The sequence below is a fragment of the Oncorhynchus nerka genome, linkage group LG14, assembly GCF_034236695.1.
Source record: "Oncorhynchus nerka isolate Pitt River linkage group LG14, Oner_Uvic_2.0, whole genome shotgun sequence".
In the NCBI taxonomy this organism is placed as follows: Eukaryota; Metazoa; Chordata; class Actinopteri; order Salmoniformes; family Salmonidae; genus Oncorhynchus; species Oncorhynchus nerka.
In genome coordinates this window covers 65,631,552-65,657,424 of record NC_088409.1, presented here as the reverse complement: position 1 = coordinate 65,657,424, position 25,873 = coordinate 65,631,552, and the positions used below count along the sequence as shown (strand labels likewise).

General features: G+C 44.1%; 1 protein-coding gene across 14 annotated transcripts in view; it reads left to right on the top strand.

Moving 5' to 3' along the window:
• The window catches only part of LOC115141261 (pleckstrin homology-like domain family B member 1), a 109,114-nt gene that overhangs the window by 34,946 nt on the left and 48,295 nt on the right, over window positions 1-25,873 (top strand). For 12 of the 14 annotated variants that reach the window (XM_065000288.1, XM_065000282.1, XM_065000281.1 and 9 more), the window contains exon 5: window positions 13,773-13,898. In XM_065000288.1, coding sequence (XP_064856360.1) covers window positions 13,773-13,898 — 126 coding nt within the window. Of the gene's footprint in view, window positions 1-374; window positions 860-1,700; window positions 1,867-13,772; window positions 13,899-25,873 lie in introns of those variants that run through there. The other 2 variants (XM_065000291.1, XM_065000290.1) reach the window with 2 other exon arrangements.

Genomic DNA, 25,873 nt, shown 5'->3' with positions numbered 1-25,873 from the left:
GAACTTGTCTGGCCTGCACAGAGACCTGACTTCAACCCAACCGAACACCTTTGGGATGAATTGGAATAATAATTAGTGCCCGACCTCCCTAGTGTTCTTGTGGCTGAATGGAAGCAAGTCCCAACAGCTCTGTTCCAACATCAGGTGTCCACATACTTTTGGCCATATAGTGTATCATAAACAGAAAGTCATGCCATGACTAACCTGGTAGACAGTCAGACAGACTCAGAGGATACACAACTACTATTGGAGGAAATGGGTGAGGTTGATTCAGACGAGACAGATTTGGGATTGCACAAAGGAGCTCTGACTCAGGGTTACTGCCCCCCTACTCTACACCAACCCCTTTTCTCTTTCTCTCTGGTGTGGATATTCGTTTGAGCCTGTCGGAGACAGCTGCGGTTTCAACACCAACCATCTCTCTCCCGCTGCCAGGAGTCACGTTGAAACAATCATGCGCGTGTAGCCTACTGCGATAGTTAGTGACTGACTGTGAAATCGGGCAATACACGAGGCTGCGTTGGAAGGAACAATAGACAACAACGAATTGTAACGCAAAATATTTAACTGAAATGGATTGCATCCCTACGCGTTGAATTAACTAATTTTTATGCTGGCTCCACTAGAAGGCAGGTGGAGAGCGCTCTTTGTGAAAACATAACGTAAAACTATATGAGTAGCCTGTGGAAGAATACTGATAAATATTATCATAACCAAAAGAATCGTCAAGACAAGCACGCATTAAAGCTTTCTGTTCTTCAACAATCATTTGCCGTTCAGGAAAAACACGTGGCTCGTTTTAAAGGAGCAGCTGCGATGTTAACAGCGGAGGGCAAGAGGACTTTCATTTGGATTTAAAGTAAGCTTTTCTTCAGAATTAAAGATAATGTATGTGCTGTAGAGTGTTTCAACTGTGTGTTGTATCTACATTTTTTTGCAATTGCTTAAACATCAATTAAGGCCCACAAACCGAAAGCGAGTCGCTTGATTCGCTATAGTAGATGGGTGACGTTATACAGCAGGTATTACATTGTAACATCCAAATTATACCATTGACCCTAATCTCGAATCATGCATATATGATACAACGTATTCTCAATAACGTATATTGTCAAAAATATGATGTACCTGAACCATTGCACCAGTAAAATAACATTGATATTTTGTATTAATATTGAGTAATGGCAATACATCACGCTGGTTCCGCACAAAATATGTGATTTTGTTTTGTTTGTAATATATTATATATATATATATATATATATATATATATATATATATATTTGTCAACTTTGAAGATGACTTTTATCTCATATTTCTGCAATAGTATTGTTTATTCCACTGAACTTCCTCATCCACCTGAGTTCAATTTACAGACAGAAAAACATAGGTTGAAATCACTAGCCAAATCCCCGACTATGACACTACAGTGATCCCTTTTCATTTTGTCATGGTCACCGGATGCCTGTTTACGGGATACATTTCTATTCCTGGTCGATGTGACCTAAGCATGCTGTTAACCCTGTGTAGAATCTAGATGCGGTCTATTCTCATATTAGCAAGCCCACTCCAAACTCCCCCGTCCAACATTCTGTCATTTCTGACACATTGCATTGACCCTCATTGTATGCATAGGAAGTAAAGAGACCCCCTCTGCAAACAAGCATTGGGCTGTCATACAGTTCCCTCCTATTTTTCAGCTTGGTGAGCCCCATATCCTCCTGCTCATGCTTGGTGGGACCTGGACTCCTCTGTTTGTGAGGCCACGTCCACAGAGCGAGGATAGAGAAGTAACCCATAGCCATCTGTTTCACTGACATGACCAGCAGGAGTATTTATGGTCTTATGATGTTCCGGCAAAAGGAGGTGAGGGTGAGAGTGCGTTCAGTGCACATCTGTTACTAGACCCCCTCACACCTCATTGTGCCACTCACAGAAGGTGGCAGATAGTTTCAATATATTGTATCTGGGACAGATGTTATTGAATACATTTCTCAATTATGAAAGTATATGAATAGGAAGAAGCTTGAAATCCTTATCGGTGGTATCAAATCCCACATGATATACTGTAGATGGTTGACTGTGTTACTTATTTTAGCACCAAATGAACAGCAGTGTGTCTTACCAAAATACTGACACCATCATTCAATTTATTATTCACAAGCTTAAAATGTACTTTCTCATCGGGTATTGCTGTATAGGTTACCTTTAACAAGTAGACTGACATCCTAATTCTGACATCCAACTCAGTTATGTTGGTGAAAATAGAATGGACATATGAGAACGTGTTCTTCTCAGATGAACTTCCACTGCTTTCCTGTGAATCTCCTATCTATCTTTTGGTATTGTGTGGCTGCACTTTATGTCCTCTGCATTGGCTAAAGCATTGAGTGATTAACTGGTGAGCTTGAAAGTGTCTGGACTTTCCTTAAGCAGTAAAACACAACAATGCCATGGCAACTGTCTTGCTTACTTTTTTGGCATCCCTTTGTCCAGGATGTCCTCTGCTTTAGAGATGTCTGACACTCTAGGTCAAAGGGAGTCTTTCTTTGTTGAAGCCAACTGAAACATCTCAGCTGATCGCTATTTTTCATACATGCCCTCACGTTATCAGAATAATCAGAAGTATTTGCTATCAGCCAAGTTTCCTATATCTTATTTCAGTGGTCCCAATGGCTCACTTTCCAAGGCGTAATAATGAAGATATTTTTGGCAAGCTATACTACATTAAAATGATGATATGAAAATGCTTTCATATTGTTGCTTGACAAGGTTCAAGCAAGGGTTTAACTCCAGGGAATGTGGTCTAAATGTGACACTAGCATGATATAAGACAATGTAGTACCCCTCAGGTATGCCAACCCAACCTTCTCCTATGGTTACTTTCATCTACCAGTTTTTCATGAAAGATTATATCTTGAGGTGATGCTGTTGTCCTTGCAGATCAAGGTCTGTCATTTCCTGGAGATTTGAATCCCTGCCAGTGCCAAGGTGTTTTCAGGGAATAATGGTCTGTGCTCGTTGGTGTCACTTCTAGTTGTGTCAAAGTGCCCTTGAAGTAAAGACATATCCACACCCATCTCAGACAACCTCATCTGTGCTTTTCGGTTTAGAATATTGAAAATATAGTCTTGTCAAATCACCCGTTGACTTCTCTTAAGTCTTTATTCTTGAGTAGGATACATGGTTGACTTATTGGTTGTAATTGAATAACATGAATATGGTAACTTGCAGAGACAGCCCCATACGAGATAAGAAAGATATACATTGGAGCCATTCCCAAAGTGCACTCACTGTGATGAGAACCCAATGACTTCTGCCATTAATGGAGTGGTAAAGGAGAACTCTGCCTGGCGATGTTGAGAGAATCAATCTCGCTGATTAACTGTGAGGATCTTGGCTGCTCAGCCGCCAGTCCCGTTCTCTTCCAACAGCCCCAATTCATTCTTTTCTGTGATGTTTTGTTTTTCATTTACCATTGACCCGTGTCCTCACCCAAATGACGTCATGAATTTTAATTATAAAAATGGCAACGTGTCATATTTTACGGTCAGGTCGCTTTAGCAAAGAACTTGAATAAACGTTGCACTCTCGTGCTGTTTGGAGATCAGAGGTGAGTTTTTTTTTTAAGCTCAGCCTTCTGCTGAACAGAGTAATGAAATATTGCTCTTAATCCCATCTCTTATTGGAATCCATGAGATGCTTGCCTCTGGTGAAAGGGTTCTACACTTCAAGTCTGAGGAGAGCTGAAAACATATGGACGGATTACATTTTTTATTATTTTTATTAATTGAACCTTTATTTAACTAGGCAAGTCACGACACTGGGCCAATTGTGCGCTGCCCTATGGGACTCCTAATCACGACTGGTTATGTTACAGCCTGGAATTGAACCAGAGTCTGTAGTGATGCCTCTAGCACTGAGATGTAGTGCCTTAGACTGCTGCGCCACTTGGGAGCATGAGAGGAGCTGGGACCAAAAATCGTCCCTGGCATTTCTAACACCATACCCAAACCGGACGCTTGCTGTTGCTAGATCATTTGTCCTGGGATATAAACGTTGAGTTGTTATTTTACCTGAAATGCACAAGGTCCTCTACTCAGACAATTAATCCACACATAAAATGGTCAACCGAATAGTTTCTAGCCATCTCTCCTCTTTCCAGGCTTTTTCTTCTTTGGACTTTATATGGCAATTGGCATCTAACTTTCATAGGTGTATTACCACGACCGACTGACCTCAGTTCATCTTTCAATCACCCACGTGGGTATAACCAATGAGGAGATGGCACGTTGGTTTCTGCATTTATAAACCAATGAGGAGATGGGAGAGGCAGGACTTGCACCGCTTTCAGTATGGAACTGAATGGAACTGACTTCTATTTTAGCGCTTGTCAATACAGATGCTCATTGGCACGCGTGAGCGGTGTGGGTGCAATGATTGAATGACATGTATGTGTACATTTATTTTGCAATGCTCACGCACGCGACGCGAGTGGTGTGGTCAGCATGTAACACCCCTGCCCATTATTTTCCTTGAGGCCCCCACACCGGGCCATTTTTCCTCTTGAGACCGGCCCATTTTTGAGCCAGCTAATGATAATTTTGCACAAAAAACATGTTAGGCAGACTATCTGGTCTAAAAATGGACCAGCCCAACTGGCATTTGCCAGAAGTATGTCCAGTCTGCCCCTGGAGTGGAGATCCCTATAGGGGAACATGATCACCCAAGGATCTATTCTACAACCCTGTCACTGGTTTAGTGCACCCGCTGCCTATACTCTGTCCTCTCCTATGATTAACCAAAGGTGATTGACTAGGGAATGTCCAATGGGAATGTGACCCCTACAATGTTATGGAAGTGCTCTAGTGGAGATCTCCACAGACCACCTAGGGAGTTGGGTTAGGTATCTCTGTGTTATGATTTGGTATAATCGTGGTCTGGTTAATAGTCAGTAGATTGACATTTGCTCAACAGCTCTGTCTCAGTAGAAATAAGCTGAGGAGGAGCCCCTGGACAGAGGCATGGTGGGACAGCATGAACAGGGCATGGAGGTGAAGGGAGGTGCTGCAGCGAGGAGCTCACAACCTGAGGGTTTTTACATAGGGGAGGCCTCTCACACTTCAGTGTTGTGATGCCAAAATATTAGCAACATCCACACAATCACATATATCAATAATTTATCCTAAGGTCTTAGTAGGTTGCTCATTACTTAGTGCCCTGAGTTTTCCCCGGTCTGGTCAAATGGTTTGGAAATACTCTGGGCCCTACTCTTAATACAGAGAAATTGTGAATAAAGAGATTAAGTTAAGTATGGAAGCCTCCAGTCTCCAGACACACGTTCACATCCAGGTAAGTCTGATGACAAGATGCAAATGATTCAAGCTCAATGTGTTACCGCCATCGATCAATCTTTATGTCTCTAAAGACGTTCTCCATTTATCTATTCCTCTGTACTGCAAAAGATGACTACTAGATTTATTGAATTCCAGCATAGTGATTGCCTGGGGATCTTGCTAATGGTATTGACTCACTCAATTACCATTTGTTGTGAAAGATAGTTAATTATGAAAACAAGGCAGGAGAATCACAGCATGCTATTTTATGTGTCCCGTACTCTGATTAGACCTGCGTGCTTAATCTAATTTATGATTCCACCCTGGGCTTAGGCAGTGGTAGGCCTGAGGGCCAGGCCCACCCACTGGGGAACCAGGTCCACCCAATCAGATTGAGCAAATAAAAAGGTAACACACCTACAGCACCTGTCAAAAGTTTGGACACAACTACTCTTTCCAGGGGTTTTCTTTAATTTTCACTATTTTCTACATTGTAGAATAATAGTGACGACATCAAAACTATGAAATAACACATATGGAGTCATGTAGTAGCCAAAAAGTGTTAAACAAATCATAATGTATTTTATATGTCAGATTCTTCAAAGTACATTTACATTTACATTTAAGTCATTTAGCAGACGCTCTTATCCAGAGCGACTTACAAATTGGTGCATTCACCTTATGACATCCAGTGGAACAGTAGTGCATCTAAATCTTTTAGGGGGGTGAGAGGGATTACTTTATCCTATCCTAGGTATTCCTTAAAGAGGTGGGGTTTCAGGTGTCTCCGGAAGGTGGTGATTGACTCCGCTGTCCTGGCGTCGTGAGGGAGTTTGTTCCACCATTGGGGGGCCAGAGCAGCGAACAGTTTTGACTGGGCTGAGCGGGAACTGTACTTCCTCAGTGGTAGGGAGGCGAGCAGGCCAGAGGTGGATGAACGCAGTGCCCTTGTTTGGGTGTAGGGCCTGATCAGAGCCTGGAGGTACTGAGGTGCCGTTCCCCTCACAGCTCCGTAGGCAAGCACCATGGTCTTGTAGCGGATGCGAGCTTCAACTGGAAGCCAGTGGAGAGAGCGGAGGAGCGGGGTGACGTGAGAGAACTTGGGAAGGTTGAACACCAGACGGGCTGTGGCGTTCTGGATGAGTTGTAGGGGTTTAATGGCACAGGCAGGGAGCCCAGCCAACAGCGAGTTGCAGTAATCCAGACGGGAGATGACGAGTGCCTGGATTAGGACCTGCGCCGCTTCCTGTGTGAGGCAGGGTCGTACTCTGCGGATGTTGTAGAGCATGAACCTACAGGAACGGGCCACCGCCTTGATGTTAGTTGAGAACGACAGGGTGTTGTCCAGGATCACGCCAAGGTTCTTAGCGCTCTGGGAGGAGGACACAATGGAGTTGTCAACCGTGATGGCGAGATCATGGAACGGGCAGTCCTTCCCGGGAGGAAGAGCAGCTCCGTCTTGCCAAGGTTCAGCTTGAGGTGGTGATCCGTCATCCACACTGATATGTCTGCCAGACATGCAGAGATGCGATTCGCCACCTGGTCATCAGAAGGGGGAAAGGAGAATATTAATTGTGTGTCGTCTGCATAGCAATGATAGGAGAGACCATGTGAGGTTATGACAGAGCCAAGTGACTTGGTGTATAGCGAGAATAGGAGAGGGCCTAGAACAGAGCCCTGGGGGACACCAGTGGTGAGAGCACGTGGTGTGGAGACGGATTCTCGCCACGCCACCTGGTAGGAGCGACCTGTCAGGTAGGACGCAATCCAAGCGTGGGCCGCGCCGGAGATGCCCAACTCGGAGAGGGTGGAGAGGAGGATCTGATGGTTCACAGTATCGAAGGCAGCCGATAGGTCTAGAAGGATGAGAGCAGAGGAGAGAGAGTTAGCTTTAGCAGTGCGGAGCGCCTCCGTGATACAGAGAAGAGCAGTCTCAGTTGAATGACTAGTCTTGAAACCTGACTGATTAGGATCAAGAAGGTCATTCTGAGAGAGATAGCGGGAGAGCTGGCCAAGGACGGCACGTTCAAGAGTTTTGGAAAGAAAAGAAAGAAGGGATACTGGTCTGTAGTTGTTGACATCGGAGGGATCGAGTGTAGGTTTTTTCAGAAGGGGTGCAACTCTCGCTCTCTTGAAGACGGAAGGGACGTAGCCAGCGGTCAGGGATGAGTTGATGAGCGAGGTGAGGTAAGGGAGAAGGTCTCCGGAAATGGTCTGGAGAAGAGAGGAGGGGATAGGGTCAAGCGGGCAGGTTGTTGGGCGGCCGGCCGTCACAAGACGCGAGATTTCATCTGGAGAGAGAGGGGAGAAAGAGGTCAGAGCACAGGGTAGGGCAGTGTGAGCAGAACCAGCGGTGTCGTTTGACTTAGCAAACGAGGATCGGATGTCGTCGACCTTCTTTTCAAAATGGTTGACGAAGTCATCTGCAGAGAGGAGGAGGGGGGGAGGATTCAGGAGGGAGGAGAAGGTTGCAAAGAGCTTCCTAGGGTTAGAGGCAGATGCTTGGAATTTAGAGTGGTAGAAAGTGGCTTTAGCAGCAGAGAGAAAGAGGAAAATGTAGAGAGGAGGGAGTGAAAGGATGTCAGGTCCGCAGGGAGGCGAGTTTTCCTCCATTTCCGCTCGGCTGCCCGGAGCCCTGTTCTGTGAGCTCGCAATGAGTCGTCGAGCCACGGAGCGGGAGGGAGGACCGAGCCGGCCTGGAGGATAGGGGACATAGAGAGTCAAAGGATGCAGAAAGGGAGGAGAGGAGGGTTGAGGAGGCAGAATCAGGAGATAGGTTGGAGAAGGTTTGAGCAGAGGGAAGAGATGATAGGATGGAAGAGGAGAGAGTAGCGGGGAGAGAGAGCGAAGGTTGGGACGGCGCGATACCATCCGAGTAGGGGCAGTGTGGGAAGTGTTGGATGAGAGCGAGAGGGAAAAGGATACAAGGTAGTGGTCGGAGACTTGGAGGGAGTTGCAATGAGGTTAGTGGAAGAACAGCATCTAGTAAAGATGAGGTCGAGCGTATTTCCTGCCTTGTGAGTAGGAGGGGAAGGTGAGAGGGTGAGGTCAAAAGAGGAGAGGAGTGGAAAGAAGGAGGCAGAGAGGAATGAGTCAAAGGTAGACGTGGGGAGGTTAAAGTCGCCCAGAACTGTGAGAGGTGAGCCGTCCTCAGGAAAGGAGCTTATCAAGGCATCAAGCTCATTGATGAACTCTCCGAGGGAACCTGGAGGGCGATAAATGATAAGGATGTTAAGCTTGAAAGGGCTGGTAACTGTGACAGCATGGAATTCAAAGGAGGCGATAGACAGATGGGTACGGGGAGAAAGAGAGAATGACCACTTGGGAGAGATGAGGATCCCGGTGCCACCACCCCGCTGACCAGAAGCTCTCGGGGTGTGCGAGAACACGTGGGCAGACGAAGAGAGAGCAGTAGGAGTAGCAGTGTTGTCTGTGGTGATCCATGTTTCCGTCAGTGCCAAGAAGTCGAGGGACTGGAGGGAGGCATAGGCTGAGATGAACTCTGCCTTGTTGGCCGCAGATCGGAAGTTCCAGAGGCTACCGGAGACCTGGAACTCCACGTGGGTCGTGCGCGCTGGGACCACCAGATTAGGGTGGCCGCGGCCACGCGGTGTGGAGCGTTTGTATGGTCTGTGCAGAGAGGAGAGAACAGGGATAGACAGACACATAGTTGACAGGCTACACAAGAGGCTACGCTAATGCAAAGGAGATTGGAATGACAAGTGGACTACACGTCTCGAGTGTTCAGAAAGTTAAGCTTACGTAGCAAGAATCTTATTGACTAAAATGATTAAAATGATACAGTACTGCTGAAGTAGGCTAGCTGGCAGAGGCTGCGTTGTTGACTATGTAGGCTAGCTGGCAGTGTCTGCGTTGTTGACACTACACTAATCAAGTCGTTCCGTTGAGTGTAATAGTTTCTACTGTGCTACTGTGCTGCTATTCGGGGCTAGCTGGCTAGCTAGCAGTGTTGATTACGTTACGTTGCGTTAAAAAGTAGCCACCCTTTGCCTTGATGACAGCTTTGCACACTCTTGGCATTCTCTCAACCAGCTTCATGAGGTAGTCACCTAGAATACATTTCAAATAGCAGGTGTGCCTTGTTAAAAGTTAATTTGTGGAATTTCTTTCCTTCTTAATGCGTTTGAGCCAATCAGTTGTGTTGTGACAAGGTAGGGGTGGTATACAGAAGATATCCCCTATTTGGTAAAAGACCAAGTCCATATTATGCCAAGAACAGCTCAAATAAGCAAAGAGAAATGACAGTCCATCATTACTTTAAGACATGAAGGTCAGTCAATCTGAATCATTTCAAGAACTTCAAGTGCAGTCGGAAAAAACGTCAAGCACTATGATGAAACTGGCTGTCATGCTGCGGAGGATAAGTTCTAGTTAACGGCACCTCAGATTGCAGCCCAAATAAATGCTTCGCAGAGTTCAAGTATCCGACACACCTCCACATCAACTGTTCAGAGGAGACTGCGAGAATCAGGCCTTCATGGTCAAATTGATGCAAAGAAACCACTACTAAAGGACACCAAAAAGAAGAAGAGACTTGCTTGGGCCAAGCAACACGCGCAATGGATATTACCCTGGTGGAAATCTGTCCTTTGGTCTGATGAGTCCAAATTTGAGATTTTTCAACCGCTGTGTCTTTGTAAGACGCAGAGTAGGTGAATGGATGATCTCCACATGTGTGGTTCCCACCGTGAAACATGGAGGAGGAGGTGTGATGGTGTTGCGGTGCTTTGCTGGTGACACAGTCTGTGATTTATTTAGAATTCGAGGCACACTTAACCAGCATGGCTACCACAGCATTCTGCAACAATACGCCATCCCATCTGGTTTGCGCTTAGTGGAACTATCATTTGTTTTTCAACAGGAAAAATGACCCAAAACACACCTTCCAGGCTGTGTAAGTGCTATTTGACAAAGAAGGAGGGTGATGGAGTGCTGCAACAGATGACCTAGCCTCCACAATCACCCAACCTCAACCAAATTGAGATGGTTTGGGATGAGTTGGACCGCAGAGTAAAGGAAAAACAGCTAACAATTGCTCAAGAGTGTGCAAAGCTGTCATCAAGGCAAAGGGCGGCTACTTTGAAGAATCTCAAATATACATTTGTTTAACACTTTCATAGTTTTGATGTCTTACTCTTATTCTACAATGTAGAAAATAGTAAAAATAAAGAAAAACCCTTGAATGAGTAGGTGTGTCCAAATCTTTAAAAATGCTAAATCTCTCAGCCTCATGGCAAAATGTATAGAATAGCATGATATGCTATAAAACTGCACACATTCCTCTCTGCCCCATGGCAAAATTGCAGGAAATTCGCTTTAAAATAGCAACATTTTCTCTTAACCTCATGGCACAATCTGTGGAATAGAGATTAGCTATAAAACTATATTCTTTTCTCTCAATTGTGTTAAATCTATAGACACATACTGCTGATTAGTGTTTCCCTATGCCAAGGGATCCATCAATATAATTAGGTCTGTAATGGCTGAATTGATGAGTCTTAATTGACATTGATGTGGTTGACAGAAAATGACCCTGTCCTGTCACTGCAGGTGACTACTGACTAGCCATTTACGCAGCTGTTGTATTCAAGATCTTCAGAATGTTGTTGTCTGTACACTAACTTACACTCAACAAATCACAGCATGCTATTTTATGTGCGATATTTTCCTTGCATTGTTATGATCAACCACCAGTACATGACTAGATGTAATGGTTTTGCTCTCCTCCCTCTGAGGAAATAAAAACTATCAGAAATTAATTCATCTTATGAGTCATATTTCAAGGTTCGCCCTAGCTAGCTATTCAACGGTTGTTAGTTCTTGAACTTGTTATGTCCTTGACACACTTGATGCCTGTGCTTGTCCAGTGTGTTGTCTCACTCTGTTGTTCACTCCTGGTTATAGGCTTATGAGCGCACACACACACACACACACACACACACACACACACACACACTACTGTAGCTTGGAAATTGTGTAAACGAGCAGCTCTTTGTGTGGTTTGCTGTGATGGCCTGTCGTGTCACTGCTCAGCTGTAGAGGCAGCAGGATGGGGCACTGTTACCCCTTTGCCCTGGGCCTGTGGTGTGTGTGCAGGCGTGTGTATGTAATGTGTGCGTGTATCATTACTCATTGTGTATTTATTCCTTGTGTTATTATTTTTTTGAGTATTTCTCTTTTTTAAATTTTTATCTCTGCATTGCCGGGTAGGGCCCGTAAGTAAGCATTTCACCTGTTTAGTGAAGCATGTGACAAATCAAATTTGATCTGATTTTGTCCAATATATGTCCGTTTATATGTCCGTTTGTGGGTGCGTGTGTGCTTTTTTCTGGTGCAGCAGACACTTTTAGTTAACCCTCACCGGAAGCCACAGACAGAGAGGCACACGAGGTCCTTTGGTTGCCGAGATCTTTGGATCAGTCCCTAAGGGAGAAGGAAAAAGGGCAGAACAGACGCAAACAGTCAGTGAAGTTCAGCGTGTGATGAAAACAACAGGAGAACCAGTCTCCTTCTTCTAACATCAGCAACCAAGTATAACGCTTCTTCATCCACTGCCTGTATTCCAATAGAGCTGTACAGCTGTATTGGGTAAAGTTAACAGGGCCATGTTAGCCTGACAGGATTTTTCTGCTGTGGGAGACCGATACAGTTCTGCATTCACAGTTCGTATCTGCATTCTGCACAGACTACATACTTTTAAAGAGTTTATTTTATTTTCCCCTATGGAACTTCATTTGTGGTGTCAGATACAACCACATACAAGTAATTGCAATCACACATAACTGCGTTTTTCTTCCTCACTCTGCAATTTTTACATTTTTATATGACCCTGATGGTATGATGTGCAACATCTATGCTATTAATACATTGGATCAAGTCTGTACAGCACGCGTGTGCTCTCTGAATAGCCAATGAGTTGTGAGGTAGAGTTGGCTTACAGTGTGTGAGGGCTGTAGCCCGGGGCTATGTCATTTGAAGGGTGGGTCTGACACTGGGCGTGATTGAGTTTTCCCTCCCTCAAATCGTGTTGATGCAGGTCAAAGCCATGCCTCTGTTCTCCTTGGCTCTGACTCAGGCCTGCCAAAACACACAACCTCTGTCTCCTGAAGAAGAACAGAGAGCGTGTACAGACAGATATTCAGCTGATGTGGCGCTCTCCTCTACAATCTTAAGTAATACTGTTATAAAATGTAATACGTCTCAGTACTACCCATCACATCACTTGTTTTTATGTTTGCCTCCCCAGAGACATTAATTTCATATTTTATTATCAAATGTGGACATAAACATCATATATAATAGAAAGGGCCTGAAACTTTTCAAATTTTCCCCATTAGTCAAACAATTAAAGCTAAGCTCAACTCTGTCGACATAAAAACAAAATGTATCTGCTTCTTCGCTGCATTGGCGTCATCTCGTCTCCCTACACTGATGTGATAGCTACCACGGTAATTCAGCTGTGCCTGTGTCTGTGTCCTAATCACGTCCTGTCCAGTCAGAGCCTGTGAAGTAATCAACTGTTTTTCCCCACTGCCATGGAATAAAAAGGCATCTGGCTGCATTGTACACACTGTATGCATCCCAAGTGAAATCGTATTCCCTATATAGTGCACTACTTCTGAACAGGGCTCTATGGGCCCTGGTTAAAAGTAGTGCACTCTAAAGGGAATAGGGTGCATCTGGATCTCACCCAATGATGGTGCTCTGATTGAAAAGTTTCCATGAAAGCCTTTTTACCCCAGGTTCTCTGGTTGCTGATGACAGGTATCAGTTAACAGACCACCCTCTATTTATCTCAATCTAAAATATATTTTCAGCTATTCACTGTATAATGGGACTATATTTGGACAGTACAGTAGCAATCTTTGCTTTCTTCTGATTACTTTTAGTTAGTAGGATACAGGACTGAATTAGAATGTTTCAGATTGTTCAAGCAAGGCTTTAAGTCGATCAGAATAGGCACTACAAGCACAGGGTCTTTTCCATAGAGATAAAACTAAATCTATGGTCTTCACTCACAAGGCAATGTGCAATGCTTACATAGAAGTGAGTTACAGGCTTTTTCATATCCCGTTGTTATGCAATGTCTATCAAACCCCTCACTACCTTATCAATCTGTCAGACCCCAGTGACTTGTAATAACTGATGCTGAAAAGATCAAGTATATTTCCAGTAACATTGTCCAGACTTATATTGGATGTGTTTCACTCATATATTACAGAGGCAACATCAGTTGAAGCTAAAGCTGATAAACTGAAGATACAGATGACAGATATCAATGTGACAAGCCTGGCCTTGGGGAGTTAATGCAAGTCTTTAGGTCTCAGGCAAAGTTACTCATCATGCAAGCATGGTTCACTGAACCACCACCCTTACAAATGCTGTTTTCTCAACCTCCCATGTTTTCTTTTACAGGCTGTATGCTGTGTTTTGGCCAGTCAGTATTTTTCCGCTTCAACCACCCAGAGGAGGCGTTCAGGATGAAGAGCATGATGCCAGGGGGAAGCAAGGGCTCCGGTGGGAACTACAGAATCCACTCAGGTAATACAGTACTGTCACAGGTAATATAGTACTGTCACAGGTAATATAGTACTGTCACAGGTAATATAGTACTGTCACAGATAATATAGTACTGTCACAGGTAATATAGTACTGTCACAGGTAATATAGTACTGTCACAGGTAATATAGTACTGTCACAGGTAATACAGTACTGTCACAGGTAATATAGTACTGTCACAGGTAATATAGTACTGTCACAGGTAATATAGTACTGTCACAGGTAATATAGTACTCTCACAGGTAATATAGTACTGTCACAGGTAATATAGTACTGTCACAGGTAATATAGTACTGTCACAGGTAATATAGTACTGTCACAGGTAATATAGTACTCTCACAGGTAATATAGTACTGTCACAGGTAATACAGTACTGTCACAGGTAATATAGTACTGACACAGGTAATACAGTACTGTCACAGGTAATATAGTACTGACACAGGTAATACAGTACTGTCACAGGTAATATAGTACTGTCACAGGTAATACAGTACTGTCACAGGTAATATAGTACTGACACAGGTAATACAGTACTGTCACAGGTAATACAGTACTGTCACAGGTAATATAGTACTGACACAGGTAATACAGTACTGTCACAGGTAATACAGTACTGTCACAGGTAATATAGTAATGTCACAGGTAATACAGTACTGTCACAGGTAATATAGTACTGTCACAGGTAATATAGTACTGTCACAGGTAATATAGTACTGACACAGGTAATACAGTACTGTCACAGGTAATACAGTACTGTCACAGGTAATATAGTACTCTCACAGGTAATATAGTACTGTCACAGGTAATACAGTACTGTCACAGGTAATATAGTACTGACACAGGTAATATAGTACTGACACAGGTAATACAGTACTGTCATGACCCAAGGTATAGGCCCTACCGGTGTATGAACTAGATGAAAATATTTGCTGAAAAAATAAGCAGAAAATCTAAGGTAGATGTCTATCTGGATGTTACAAGAGACATTTTGTGAGCACTTCACTTGAACCCTCTCAAATACAAAGCTTGCATAATACTCAGAATACATGGCCGATGTCAGCTTATGGCGACCAATGTTGGAGTGCAATGACACACATTGAATATAAACTACTGGGGTAAATCTAAAGTTAAGCAAAGGGTTAAAAGCAAGGTATTTTAAAGACATTTTTAATACCCCTTCAACTGAAAATACACTGAATAAACTACACTTCCTCCACCAAGGTCCTTGTTTCTGTGTCTCCACACAGCTTAAGGGCTCAGATTGTTACCGTGGCTAAGGAGGCAGCTCCCTTACAGGTGCTGAGTTTCACTCCACAGACGGCCCCCTATTGCCTTTCCATTTCCGGCCTTGGTGAAGACAGGGTGCAACAGAACCCTGGTTGCCTGGCCTGCTGGCCCTGGTTTCACACCATGCATGATTTATGAGCACCTCATTCCTCTCTGGGTCTCTAGGCAGAAGTGTTCAGCTGCCTAGCCCTGCCCTGTCCTCTCCTCGCAGGCACAGTGGAGTGTGTTTCCCCTTCTTGGGCGCCTTTGGGGGATCTTGACTAACCGGTGTCTGTATGTAGCCTCGCTACTTTTATAGCCTGTCTTTTTACAGTTTTTTTTATTTCTTTACCTACTTATTGTTCACCTAGTACCCTTTTTGAACTATTGGTGAGAGCCTGCAAGTAAGCATTTCACTGTAAGGTCTACACCTGTTGTATTCGGTGCACGTGACAAATAACTTTGATTTGATTCTTGGGGATCTGTCCCGGCATCTTGTTATTTCCTTATTTTTTTTTGTGCGTTGACGATGTGCCCCCTGCGATAAGTATGGAACATATACATATTGGGTGTTGAACTTCCTGCTTTGTTAATTAATGCTTTCCGCTGTTGTTAAAAAGGCTTCATATCTCCTTAGATGTGCATTCCTTGGTGTGGTCGCTAGAGAGGGTCTGTTCTTACCTTTGACGTACTTAAACTGTGTATTATTGTGTGTCACATTAAGGTTGCTAGATCTGATTTATGAGTGTAATTTCTAGTGCTTGCTTGGTAACCCCCACTCACATATCGTACATTGCAGTAGGCCTATACAGTAGTTAGAGTTCTGACAGGCACTACTAGTCTCTTCAGCCGCCCTCAGTGAGCAGCTCCGACACATTTCCTACCAGGCTCATTTGTATGCCAGCCAGGCAGACAGCTTTGTAAAAATTACATTAGGCAAGGAAATGTATCACCGTTTAGATAACCTAGAAGACTCACTACTATATAGCCTAGGCATATTATTAAATTAAGTATGAATGACAGTATGATTTCATACTAGTTTCAAGTTTTAATATCACATGAACAAGTACAGTGAAATGCTAGTGTCAGAGTCGTGTGTGTATAGGTGGCAGGGAAGTCAGGCGCAGGAGAATCAAACTGAGTGTAATGGAGTTAAATAACAATTAAATAACAATAAACGAAAACACACTCCAAACACTAAATGTAACAATAAACAAAGTGGGTACGAGGACCCGTCGCGCACCAATACAACACTGAATGATCAAACAATCTCTGACAAAGTCATGAGGGGAAACATAGGGTTAAATACACAACAGGTAATGAATGGGATTGAAACCAGGTGTGTAGGAAGACAAGACAAAACCAATGGAAAATGAAAAATTGATCAATGATGGCTAGAAGACCGGTGACGACGACCACCGAGCACCACCCAAACAAGGAGAGGCTTTGACTTCGGTAGAAGTCGTGACAGCTAGCTCTAACCCCAACAATGCAGTAATTAGGGATGCATAATATATCGGTGAACATATCGGAATCGGACGATATTAGCTAAAGATGTCAAAGCTGATGTTCATACCTATTTAATGTAGGTACATGCCGTAATGACACCATGTAAAATGTTGCGCTACATGTGCAACACAGCATTCCTAACCTAGCCTACAATGTCTGCTGTGTGGATCGAGCAGTCAACAAGTCGAGCAGTCATTTGAAAGAGCAAGTACATTTCAGCGAGACAGCTCAAAAGGTGAAATCCATTAAAGCCAAGATAATGCAATTGCCCTTGACAATCAACCGTTCTCTGTTGTAGGTGATGTTGGCTTTCGCCGACTGGTCGAGCACCGGTACACACTACCAAGTGAGCTATTTTTCAGAAGTTGCCCTACTGGAGTTACACAGTAATAGCGTCACTGCTATTAGCTTCAAGACATACATACTATGGAACGCCGTTTGTGTCTTCGCATGTCAAAAAAGATACAGTAGCATTGTCAAAGCTGTACAAAAAAGTCTGCAAACACTGGCCACTAACAATGTGTTTACAATACTGCGTTGGTAATAAACCATCTGTTCAACTGCAACTTCTGGGGTAGCTAGCTTTAGCTTGGTACCTAGCTAGCACCAATACAACCAGCCTGAAAACAATGACCAGTAGAAATTGCAGTCATTTTCATTATTCTTAGCAATGAGTAGTATTAGCTAGGTTGCCACTTGTTGTTCGCCTATTGAAAATGAACTTCAGTTTATGAAAATAAATTGCTAGCCAGCTACTTAACCCGGTTGCCTAAGATAACGTTATAAGCAGCCAGCTAGCTTCATCTGGCTAGTGTGGCCCGACCAGACTTGGTTATGTGTTGTGAAGCTAATAAGGATTAGGCACAATATTGGAATTTGTGGTTTGCCTTCAAAATGAAAGTATGTCATTGACAGTGATGCAAATGAACACAAATAGAATTATGCAATACTTTTATTTTGAAGGCTAACCGCAAAGTCCACTATTGTGGCTAATCCTGATTGTGGCTAGCTTCACATAGATGGGTCTGACCACCATTAATCAAATAAAAACTGTCTTTATAAATTAGGGTTATTTTAGAGGATGATCCCTAGCTATATAGTTAGCTAGCTAACTATTGCTACTGAAACAGATTATGTCGCTTTGCTATGTTTTTGGGGAAGAACATTGTTTGCATCCATGAGCTAACTGGCTTTTTTTTATGACCAGCACTGTAGGTGCGCAAGACAACTTTACCAGCATCATAGCATACGTATCGATGAATCGTTGTGACATGAAATACAAGTGATAGTGTAATGAATACATAAAAAATGAATGGATGCGTTAAATTATTATGTGACGTGCAGTCATATTCAGGTCCTGATTGGTCAACAAGCTTATTTGACACGCAAAGACCCAAACGGCATTCCATAGAATCCTGGTTGAGAATGAAATGACTGAACAAATGAACAACAAAATAGCACAGCAAGTAAGTGAAAGAAATAGGTTGTCACGTTCGTTGAATGGAAGAGACCAAGCCGCAGCGTGATATGAATACATCTTCTATTATTTAATGAAGAAACATATAAACAAACGTGAAGCTATAAATATAACGAGTGCTGACACAGGCAACTACACATAGACATAGACCATAACCCACGAAATACCCAAAGAAGATGGCTGCCTAAATATGGTTCCCAATTAGAGACAACGATAAACAGCTGCCTCTAATTGAGAACCAATCTAGGCAACAATAGACATACATAAACACCTAGATACAAAAACAGTACAAAAACGCATACATCACCCATGTCACACCCTGACCTAACCAAAACAATAAAGAAAACAAAGAATACTAAGGTCAGGGCGTGACATAGGTTTTGATTATGTTTTACTGGTAATGGGGGCATACGTAAATGCCAACAAAATAACAGTTTGGCCAGTGTGGTGTGTGTGTGTGTGTAACCTTTATTTAACTAGGCAAGTCAGTTATTCTTATTTACAATGACAGCCTACCCCGGCCAAACCCGGATGACGCTGGGCCAATTGTGCGCCGCCCTATAGGACTCCCAATCACGGCGATACGGTGATACAGCCTAGATTCGAACCAGGGACTGTAGTGATGCCTCTTGCACTGTGATGCCGTGCCTTAGACCGCTGCGTCCATGTGTGTGTGTTAACTATTTAACTGTACTAGAATGCTTAAAGGGCAGCTAAAATTGTAAATATCGGTTGTCGGTATCGGGGTTTTTGGCAAGGAAAATATTGGATATCGGTATCGGCCAAAAATGTAATATCGGTGCATCACTAGCAGTAATCATTAACAATGTAATACAAAAAATTAGAGTAAGCATACTATATACAGGGTCAGTTCCACTACCATATTTACAATGTGAAAGGATACTGGATTGATAGAGGGAGATACTGTATGTACAGGGGTAAGGTGACTAGGCATCAGAATATATGATAAACATAGTAGCAGCAGCATATACTGTGCCTTCGTAAAGTATTCAGACCAATTGACTTTTTCCACATTTTGTTACGTTACAAACGTATTCTAAAATGTATTAAATCAGTTTACAGACAATACTCCATAATGACAAAGCAAAAACAGGTTTAGAATTTTTTGCTAATTTATTATTTAGAAAAAACTGAAATACTACATTTACATAAATATTCAGACTCTTTACTCAGTACTTTGTTGAAGCACCTTTGGCAGCGACAACAGCCTCGAGTCTTTTTGGGTATGACACTCCAAGCTTGGCACACCTGTATTTGGGGTGTTTCTCCCATGCTTCTCTGAATATCCTCTCAAGCTCTGTCAGGTTGGAGGGGGAGCGTTGCTGCACAGTTATTTTCAGGTCTCTCCAGAGATGTTTGATCGGGTTCAAGTCCGTGCTCTAGCTGGGCCACTCAAGGACATTCAGTCTCTCCAGAGATGTTTGATCGGGTTCAAGTCCGTGCTCTAGCTGGGCCACTCAAGGACATTCAGAGACTTGTCCCGAAGCCACTCCTGCATTGTCTTCACCTTGCAGTGAAATGCTTACAAGCCCTTAACCAACAATGCAGTTAAGAAAATACCTTAAAAAAAGTAAGAGATAAAAAGAACAAATTCTTAAAAAGCAGGAGTTAAATAACAATAGCGGGGCTATTTACAGGGGGTACTGGTACAGAGTCACTGGTGTCGAGGTAATTGAGGTAATATGTACATGTAGGTAGAGTTGCTTCTTGCTTTTTCCCCAACGCAGTTAAGCCAAAACCACGCCCGTTATTCAGAGGGGCGTTCTACAACGCTTTGCGCTCTCTCCAAGTCCGGAAGTGAATATCACGTAAGTGCAAAATTTCAGTCACTGTATAATAACATTTGCCCTTGTATTTCAAGATTGAAAAGTATAATAACGTAATGTCGTGGGCCGAACTAGCCATTAACGTCCCTTAACGCTCAAAGACAGATTCAATAGCTGTAGCATAGCGTATTTGACTGAATAATTAGCTAATAAATATTTGAGAAATTATGAATAATAAGCATAAGCTTTTACCTGATAATAGACTACTAATGATAATATAACAACTTCAAATACCGAGCTAGTAACGTTAAGTAGCCGAGGTTAACTTAGCTGACCTTCAATTGAGGAAATTCAGCAGAGTTCTGAGACATTTTTACAACTAATTGGAACTCTGAAAATAAATACATGGGCAATGTTACCAAACATGATAATAATAGGCCTGCATTATTGTAGGCAGTGAATTGTTAAATTACACTTTACATCCTTACCTTGTAAGGTCACTGTCTCTAAGCTGAGAGGTCCAGGATGGCAGGAAGCTTGGCCCCAGTGATGTACTGGGCAGTACGCACTACCCTCTGTAGTGCCTTGCGGTTGGAGGCCAAGCAGTTGCCATACCAGGCAGTGATGCAACCCGTCAGGATAATCTCGATGGTGCAGCTGTAGAACCTTTTGAGGATCTGAGGACCCATGCCAAATCTTTTCAGTCTCCTGAAGGAGAATAGGTTTTGTCGTGCCCTCTTCACAACTATCTTGGTGTGCTTGGACCATGTTCGTTTGTTGGTGATGTGAACGCCAAGGAACTTGAAGCTCTCAACCTGCTCCACTACAGCCCTGTCGATGAGAATGGGGGCGTGCTCGGTCCTCCATCTCCTGTAGCCCACAATCATCTCCTTTGTCTTGATCATGTTGAGGGAGAGGTTGTTGTCCTTGCAACACATGGTCAGGTCTCTGACCTCTTTATAGGCTGTCTCATCGTTTTCGGTGATCAGGCCTTCCACTGTTGTGCCATCGGCAAACTTAATGATGGTGTTGGAGTCGTGCTTGACCGTGCAGTCATGAGTGAACAGGGAGTACAGGAGGGGACTGAGCACGCACCCCTGAGGGGCCCCCCTATTGACGATCTGTGCGGAGGATGTGTTGTTACCCACCCTTACCACCTGGGGGCAGCCCGTCAGGAAGTCCAGGATCCAGTTGCAGAGGGAGGTGTTTAGTCCCTGGGTCCTTAGCTTAGTGATGAGCTTTGAGGGCACTATGGTGTTGAACGCTGTTCTGTAGTCAATGCATAGCATTCTCACATAGGTGGTGCTTTTGTCCATATGTGAAAGGGCAGTGTGGAGTGTAATAGAGATTGCATTATCTGTGGGTCTGTTGGGGTGGCATGCAAATTGGAATGGGTCTGATGGTGTTGATGTGAGCCATGATCAGCCTTTCAAAGTATTTCATGGCTACCGACGTGAGTGCTACGGGTCGGTAGTCATTTAGGCAGGTTACCTTAGTGTTCTTGGCCACAAGGACTTTGGTATTACAGACTCAGACAGGGAGAGGTTGAAAATGTCAGTGAAGACACTTGCCAGTTGGTCAGCGCATGATTAGAGTACATGTCCTGGTAATCTGTCTGGCCCTGCGGCCTTGTGAATGTTGACCTGCTTAAAGGTCTTACATTGGCTGCGGAGAGCGTGATCACACAGTCGTTCGGAACAGCTGATGCTCTCATGCATGTTTCAGTGTTACTTGCCTCGAAGCGAGCATATAAGTTATTTAGCTCGTCTGGTAGGCTCGTGTCACTGGGCAGCTCTCGGCTGGGCTTCCCTTTGTAGTCTGTAATAGTTTGCAATCCCGGCCACATCTGACGAGCATAGGAGCCGGTGTAGTATGATTAGATCTTAATCCTGTTGTGATGCTTTGCCTGTTTGATGATTTGTCGGAGGGCATAGTGGGATTTCTTAAAAGCTTCCAGGTTAGAGTCCCGTTCCTTGAAAGTGGCAGCTCTACCCTTTAGCTCAGTGCGAATGTTGGCTGTAATCCATGGCTTCTTGTTGGGGTACGTACATACAGTCACTGTAGGGATGACGTCATCGATGCACTTATTGATAAAGCCAGTGACTGATGTGGTGTACTCCTCAATGCCATCAATAGAATCCCGGAACATATTCCAGTCTGTGATAGCAAAACAGTCCTGTAGTTTTGCATCTGCTTCATCTGACCACTTTTTTATTTACCGAGTCACTGGTGCTTCCTGCTTTAATTTTTGCTTGTAAGCAGGAATAAGGAGGATAGAATTATAGTCAGATTTTCCAATTGGAGGGCGAGGGAGAGCTTTGCTCGCATCTCTGTGTGTGGAGTAAAATGTGGTCTAGAGTTTTCTTCCTCTGGTTGCACATTTAACATGTTGATAGAAATGAGGTAAAACTGATTTAAGTTTCCTTGCATTATGTACCCCGGCCACTGGGAGCGCCGCCTCTGAATGAGTGTTTTCCTGTTTGCTTATGACGGTATACAGCTCATTGAGTGTGGTTTCAGTGCCAGCATCGGTCTGGGGTGATATGTAGACATCTACGAAAAATACAGATGAAAACTCTCTAGGTAGATAGTGTGGTCTACAGCTTATCATGAGACACTCTACCTCAGGCGAGCAAAACCTTGAGACCTCCTTAGATATTTACATTTTTACATTTAAGTCATTTAGCAGACGCTCTTATCCAGAGCGACTTACAAATTGGTGCTTTCACCTTATGACATCCAGTGGAACAGCCACTTTACAATAGTGCATCTAGGTCTTTTAAGGGGGATTACTTTATCCTATCCTAGGTATTCCTTAAAGAGGTGGGGTTTCAGGTGTCTCCGGAAGGTGGTGATTGACTCCGCTGTCCTGGCGTCGTGAGGGAGTTTGTTCCACCATTGGGGGGCCAGAGCAGCGAACAGTTTTGACTGGGCTGAGCGAGAACTGTACTTCCTCAGTGGTAGGGAGGCGAGCAGGCCAGAGGTGGATGAACGCAGTGCCCTTGTTTGGGTGTAGGGCCTGATCAGAGCCTGGAGGTAGTGAGGTGCCGTTCCCCTCACAGCTCCGTAGGCAAGCACCATGGTCTTGTAGCGGATGCGAGCTTCAACTGGAAGCCAGTGGAGAGAGCGGAGGAGCGGGGTGACGTGAGAGAACTTGGGAAGGTTGAACACCAGACGGGCTGCGGCGTTCTGGATGAGTTGTAGGGGTTTAATGGCACAGGCAGGGAGCCCAGCCAACAGCGAGTTGCAGTAATCCAGACGGGAGATGACAAGTGCCTGGATTAGGACCTGCGCCGCTTCCTGTGTGAGGCAGGGTCGTACTCAGGATGTTGTAGAGCATGAACCTACAGGAACGGGCCACCGCCTTGATGTTATTTGGAACGACAGGGTGTTGTCCAGGATCACGCCAAGGTTCTTAGCGCTCTGGGACGAGGCACAATGGAGTTGTCAACCGTGATGGCGAGATCATGGAACGGGCAGTCCTTCCCGGGAGGAAGAGCAGCTCCGTCTTGCCGAGGTTCAGCTTGAGGTGATGATCCGTCATCCACACTGATATGTCTGCCAGACATGCAGAGATGCGATTCTGGTCGTCAGAAGGGGGAAAGGAGAAAATTAATTGTGTGTCGTCTGCATAGCAATGATAGGAGAGACCATGTGAGGTTATGACAGAGCCAAGTGACTTGGTGTATAGCGAGAATAGGAGAGGGCCTAGAACAGAGCCCTGGGGGACACCAGTGGTGAGAGCACGTGGTGAGGAGACGGATTCTCGCCACGCCACCTGGTAGGAGCGACCTGTCAGGTAGGACGCAATCCAAGCGTGGGCCGCGCCGGAGATGCCCAACTCGGAGAGGGTGGAGAGGAGGATCTGATGGTTCACAGTATCGAAGGCAGCCGATAGGTCTAGAAGGATGAGAGCAGAGGAGAGAGAGTTAGCTTTAGCAGTGCGGAGCGCCTCCGTGATACAGAGAAGAGCAGTCTCAGTTGAATGTTATGTAGGTAAAGTGCATTTCAGATATCGGAATACAAAAAAACTGTACGAACAGAAAAATAACCTAAACCACAAGAGGTAAGCTCACTGGAGGAGCTTACCAAGTAGACATTGAATGTTCCTGAGTGGCCTAGTTACAGTTCAGACTTAAATCGTATTGAAAGTCTATGGTAAGACTTGAAAATGGCTTTCTAGTAATGATCAACAACCAACTTGACACAACAGGAAGGATTTTAAAAAGAATAATGAATATTCACACTTAGATCAGTCGCCTATTGGATGACATCACAACTTCCCATCAAGCCAACTCCTTGAAGGCCTTACTATGACATCACTCACTCCTTCTAGTTTCCAGTTGTCTAAAAAAACACTATTTTGTTCAAAACATTTATTTGTTTCCCTTTAGTGTGTTTATACTTTACTGTATTTATATGTCACTTTTCAACAGGAAAATGTGAAAAATCACTGGAGGACGTCATGAACAATTCATACAGTACAAAAACATATTCAAGTGTAAAACGCCCTTTTAAAAATCACACATTACTTCAACAACTGCAGTTTGTGCCCCTATTTTTTAAGATATTACTCAATGTATTAACTGGTGTTAATCAGTTCTCCAGTCTTCTCTTCTTCGCCCTCCTCTAATGTGACAGTAATCTCCCCCTCCTCATCCTTCATTCCAAAAACGTCTTCATCTTCTTTCACTTCATCCTCCACTCCAAAAACCAAATCTTCCTCTTCTTGTTTTACTGTAACATCCTGTTCTTCCTTCTCCTCTTTCACAACAATGTTCAGCCCCAGAGATTCTTTCTCCGTCCAGCAGACCCTAACTCTTCTTTAACAGGAGGGGAGTAGTGTAGGGAGCTCATGGTCGGGGATGTTAGCTAGCTATCTATCATTAGCGACTAGGCTAGTGCTAACTTAACCAGCCAGCTACTATAGCTGACTCATAACGTAATATTAAATTAAATAGGTTAACAAGTAGATACAACAGAGGAGTGTCTAAAACACAGTAGTTAATATACACCTAAAGCGAATAAATAGCTTGAATCGTTCGGCTATGTTGGTTAGCAAGCTACCGAGGTGTTTGACGAGCTGTTAGATATCATGCACCAGATGTTGTTTACAAATATACGTAGGTCGCTACCCCGTGACATAGGCCACCGCCCGTGACATAGGCCGCCGCCCCGTCTTGGCTGTGTGCTTAGGGTCGTTGTCCTGTTGGACGATGAACCTTCGCCCAAGTCTGAGGTTCTGAGTGCTCTGGAGCAGGTTCAAGGATCTCTGTACTTTGCTCTGTTCATCTTTGCCTCGATCCTGCTCGATCCTGACTAGTCTCCCAGTCCCTGCTGCTGAAAAACATTCCCACAGCATAATGCTGCCATCACCATGCTTCACCGTAGGGATGGTGCCAGGTTTCCTCTAGGCGTTGCACTTGGCATTCAGGCCGAAGAGTTAAATCTTGGTTTCATCAGACCAGAGAATCTTGTTTCTCATGTTTTGAGAGTCTTTAGGTGCCTTTTGGCAACTCCAAGCGGGCTCTCACGTGCCTTTTACTGAGGAGTGGCTTCCGTCTGGCCACTCTACCATAAAGGCCTGATTGGTGGTGCTGCAGAGATGGTTTTCCTTCTGGAAGATTATCCCATCTCCACAGAGGTACTCTAGAGCTCTGTCAGAGTGACCATTGGGTTCTTGGTCACCTCCCTGACCAAGGCCCTTCTTCCCTGATTGCTCAGTTTGGCCGGGCGGCCAGCTCTTAGAAGAATCTTGGTGGTTCGAAACTTTTATTTAAGAATGATGGTGGCCACTGTGTTCTTGGGGACCTTCAATGCTGTAGAAATGTTTTGGTACCCTTCCCCCGATCTATTCCTCAACGCAATCCTGTCCCGGAGATCTATGAACAATACATTCAACCCCATGGCTTGGTTTT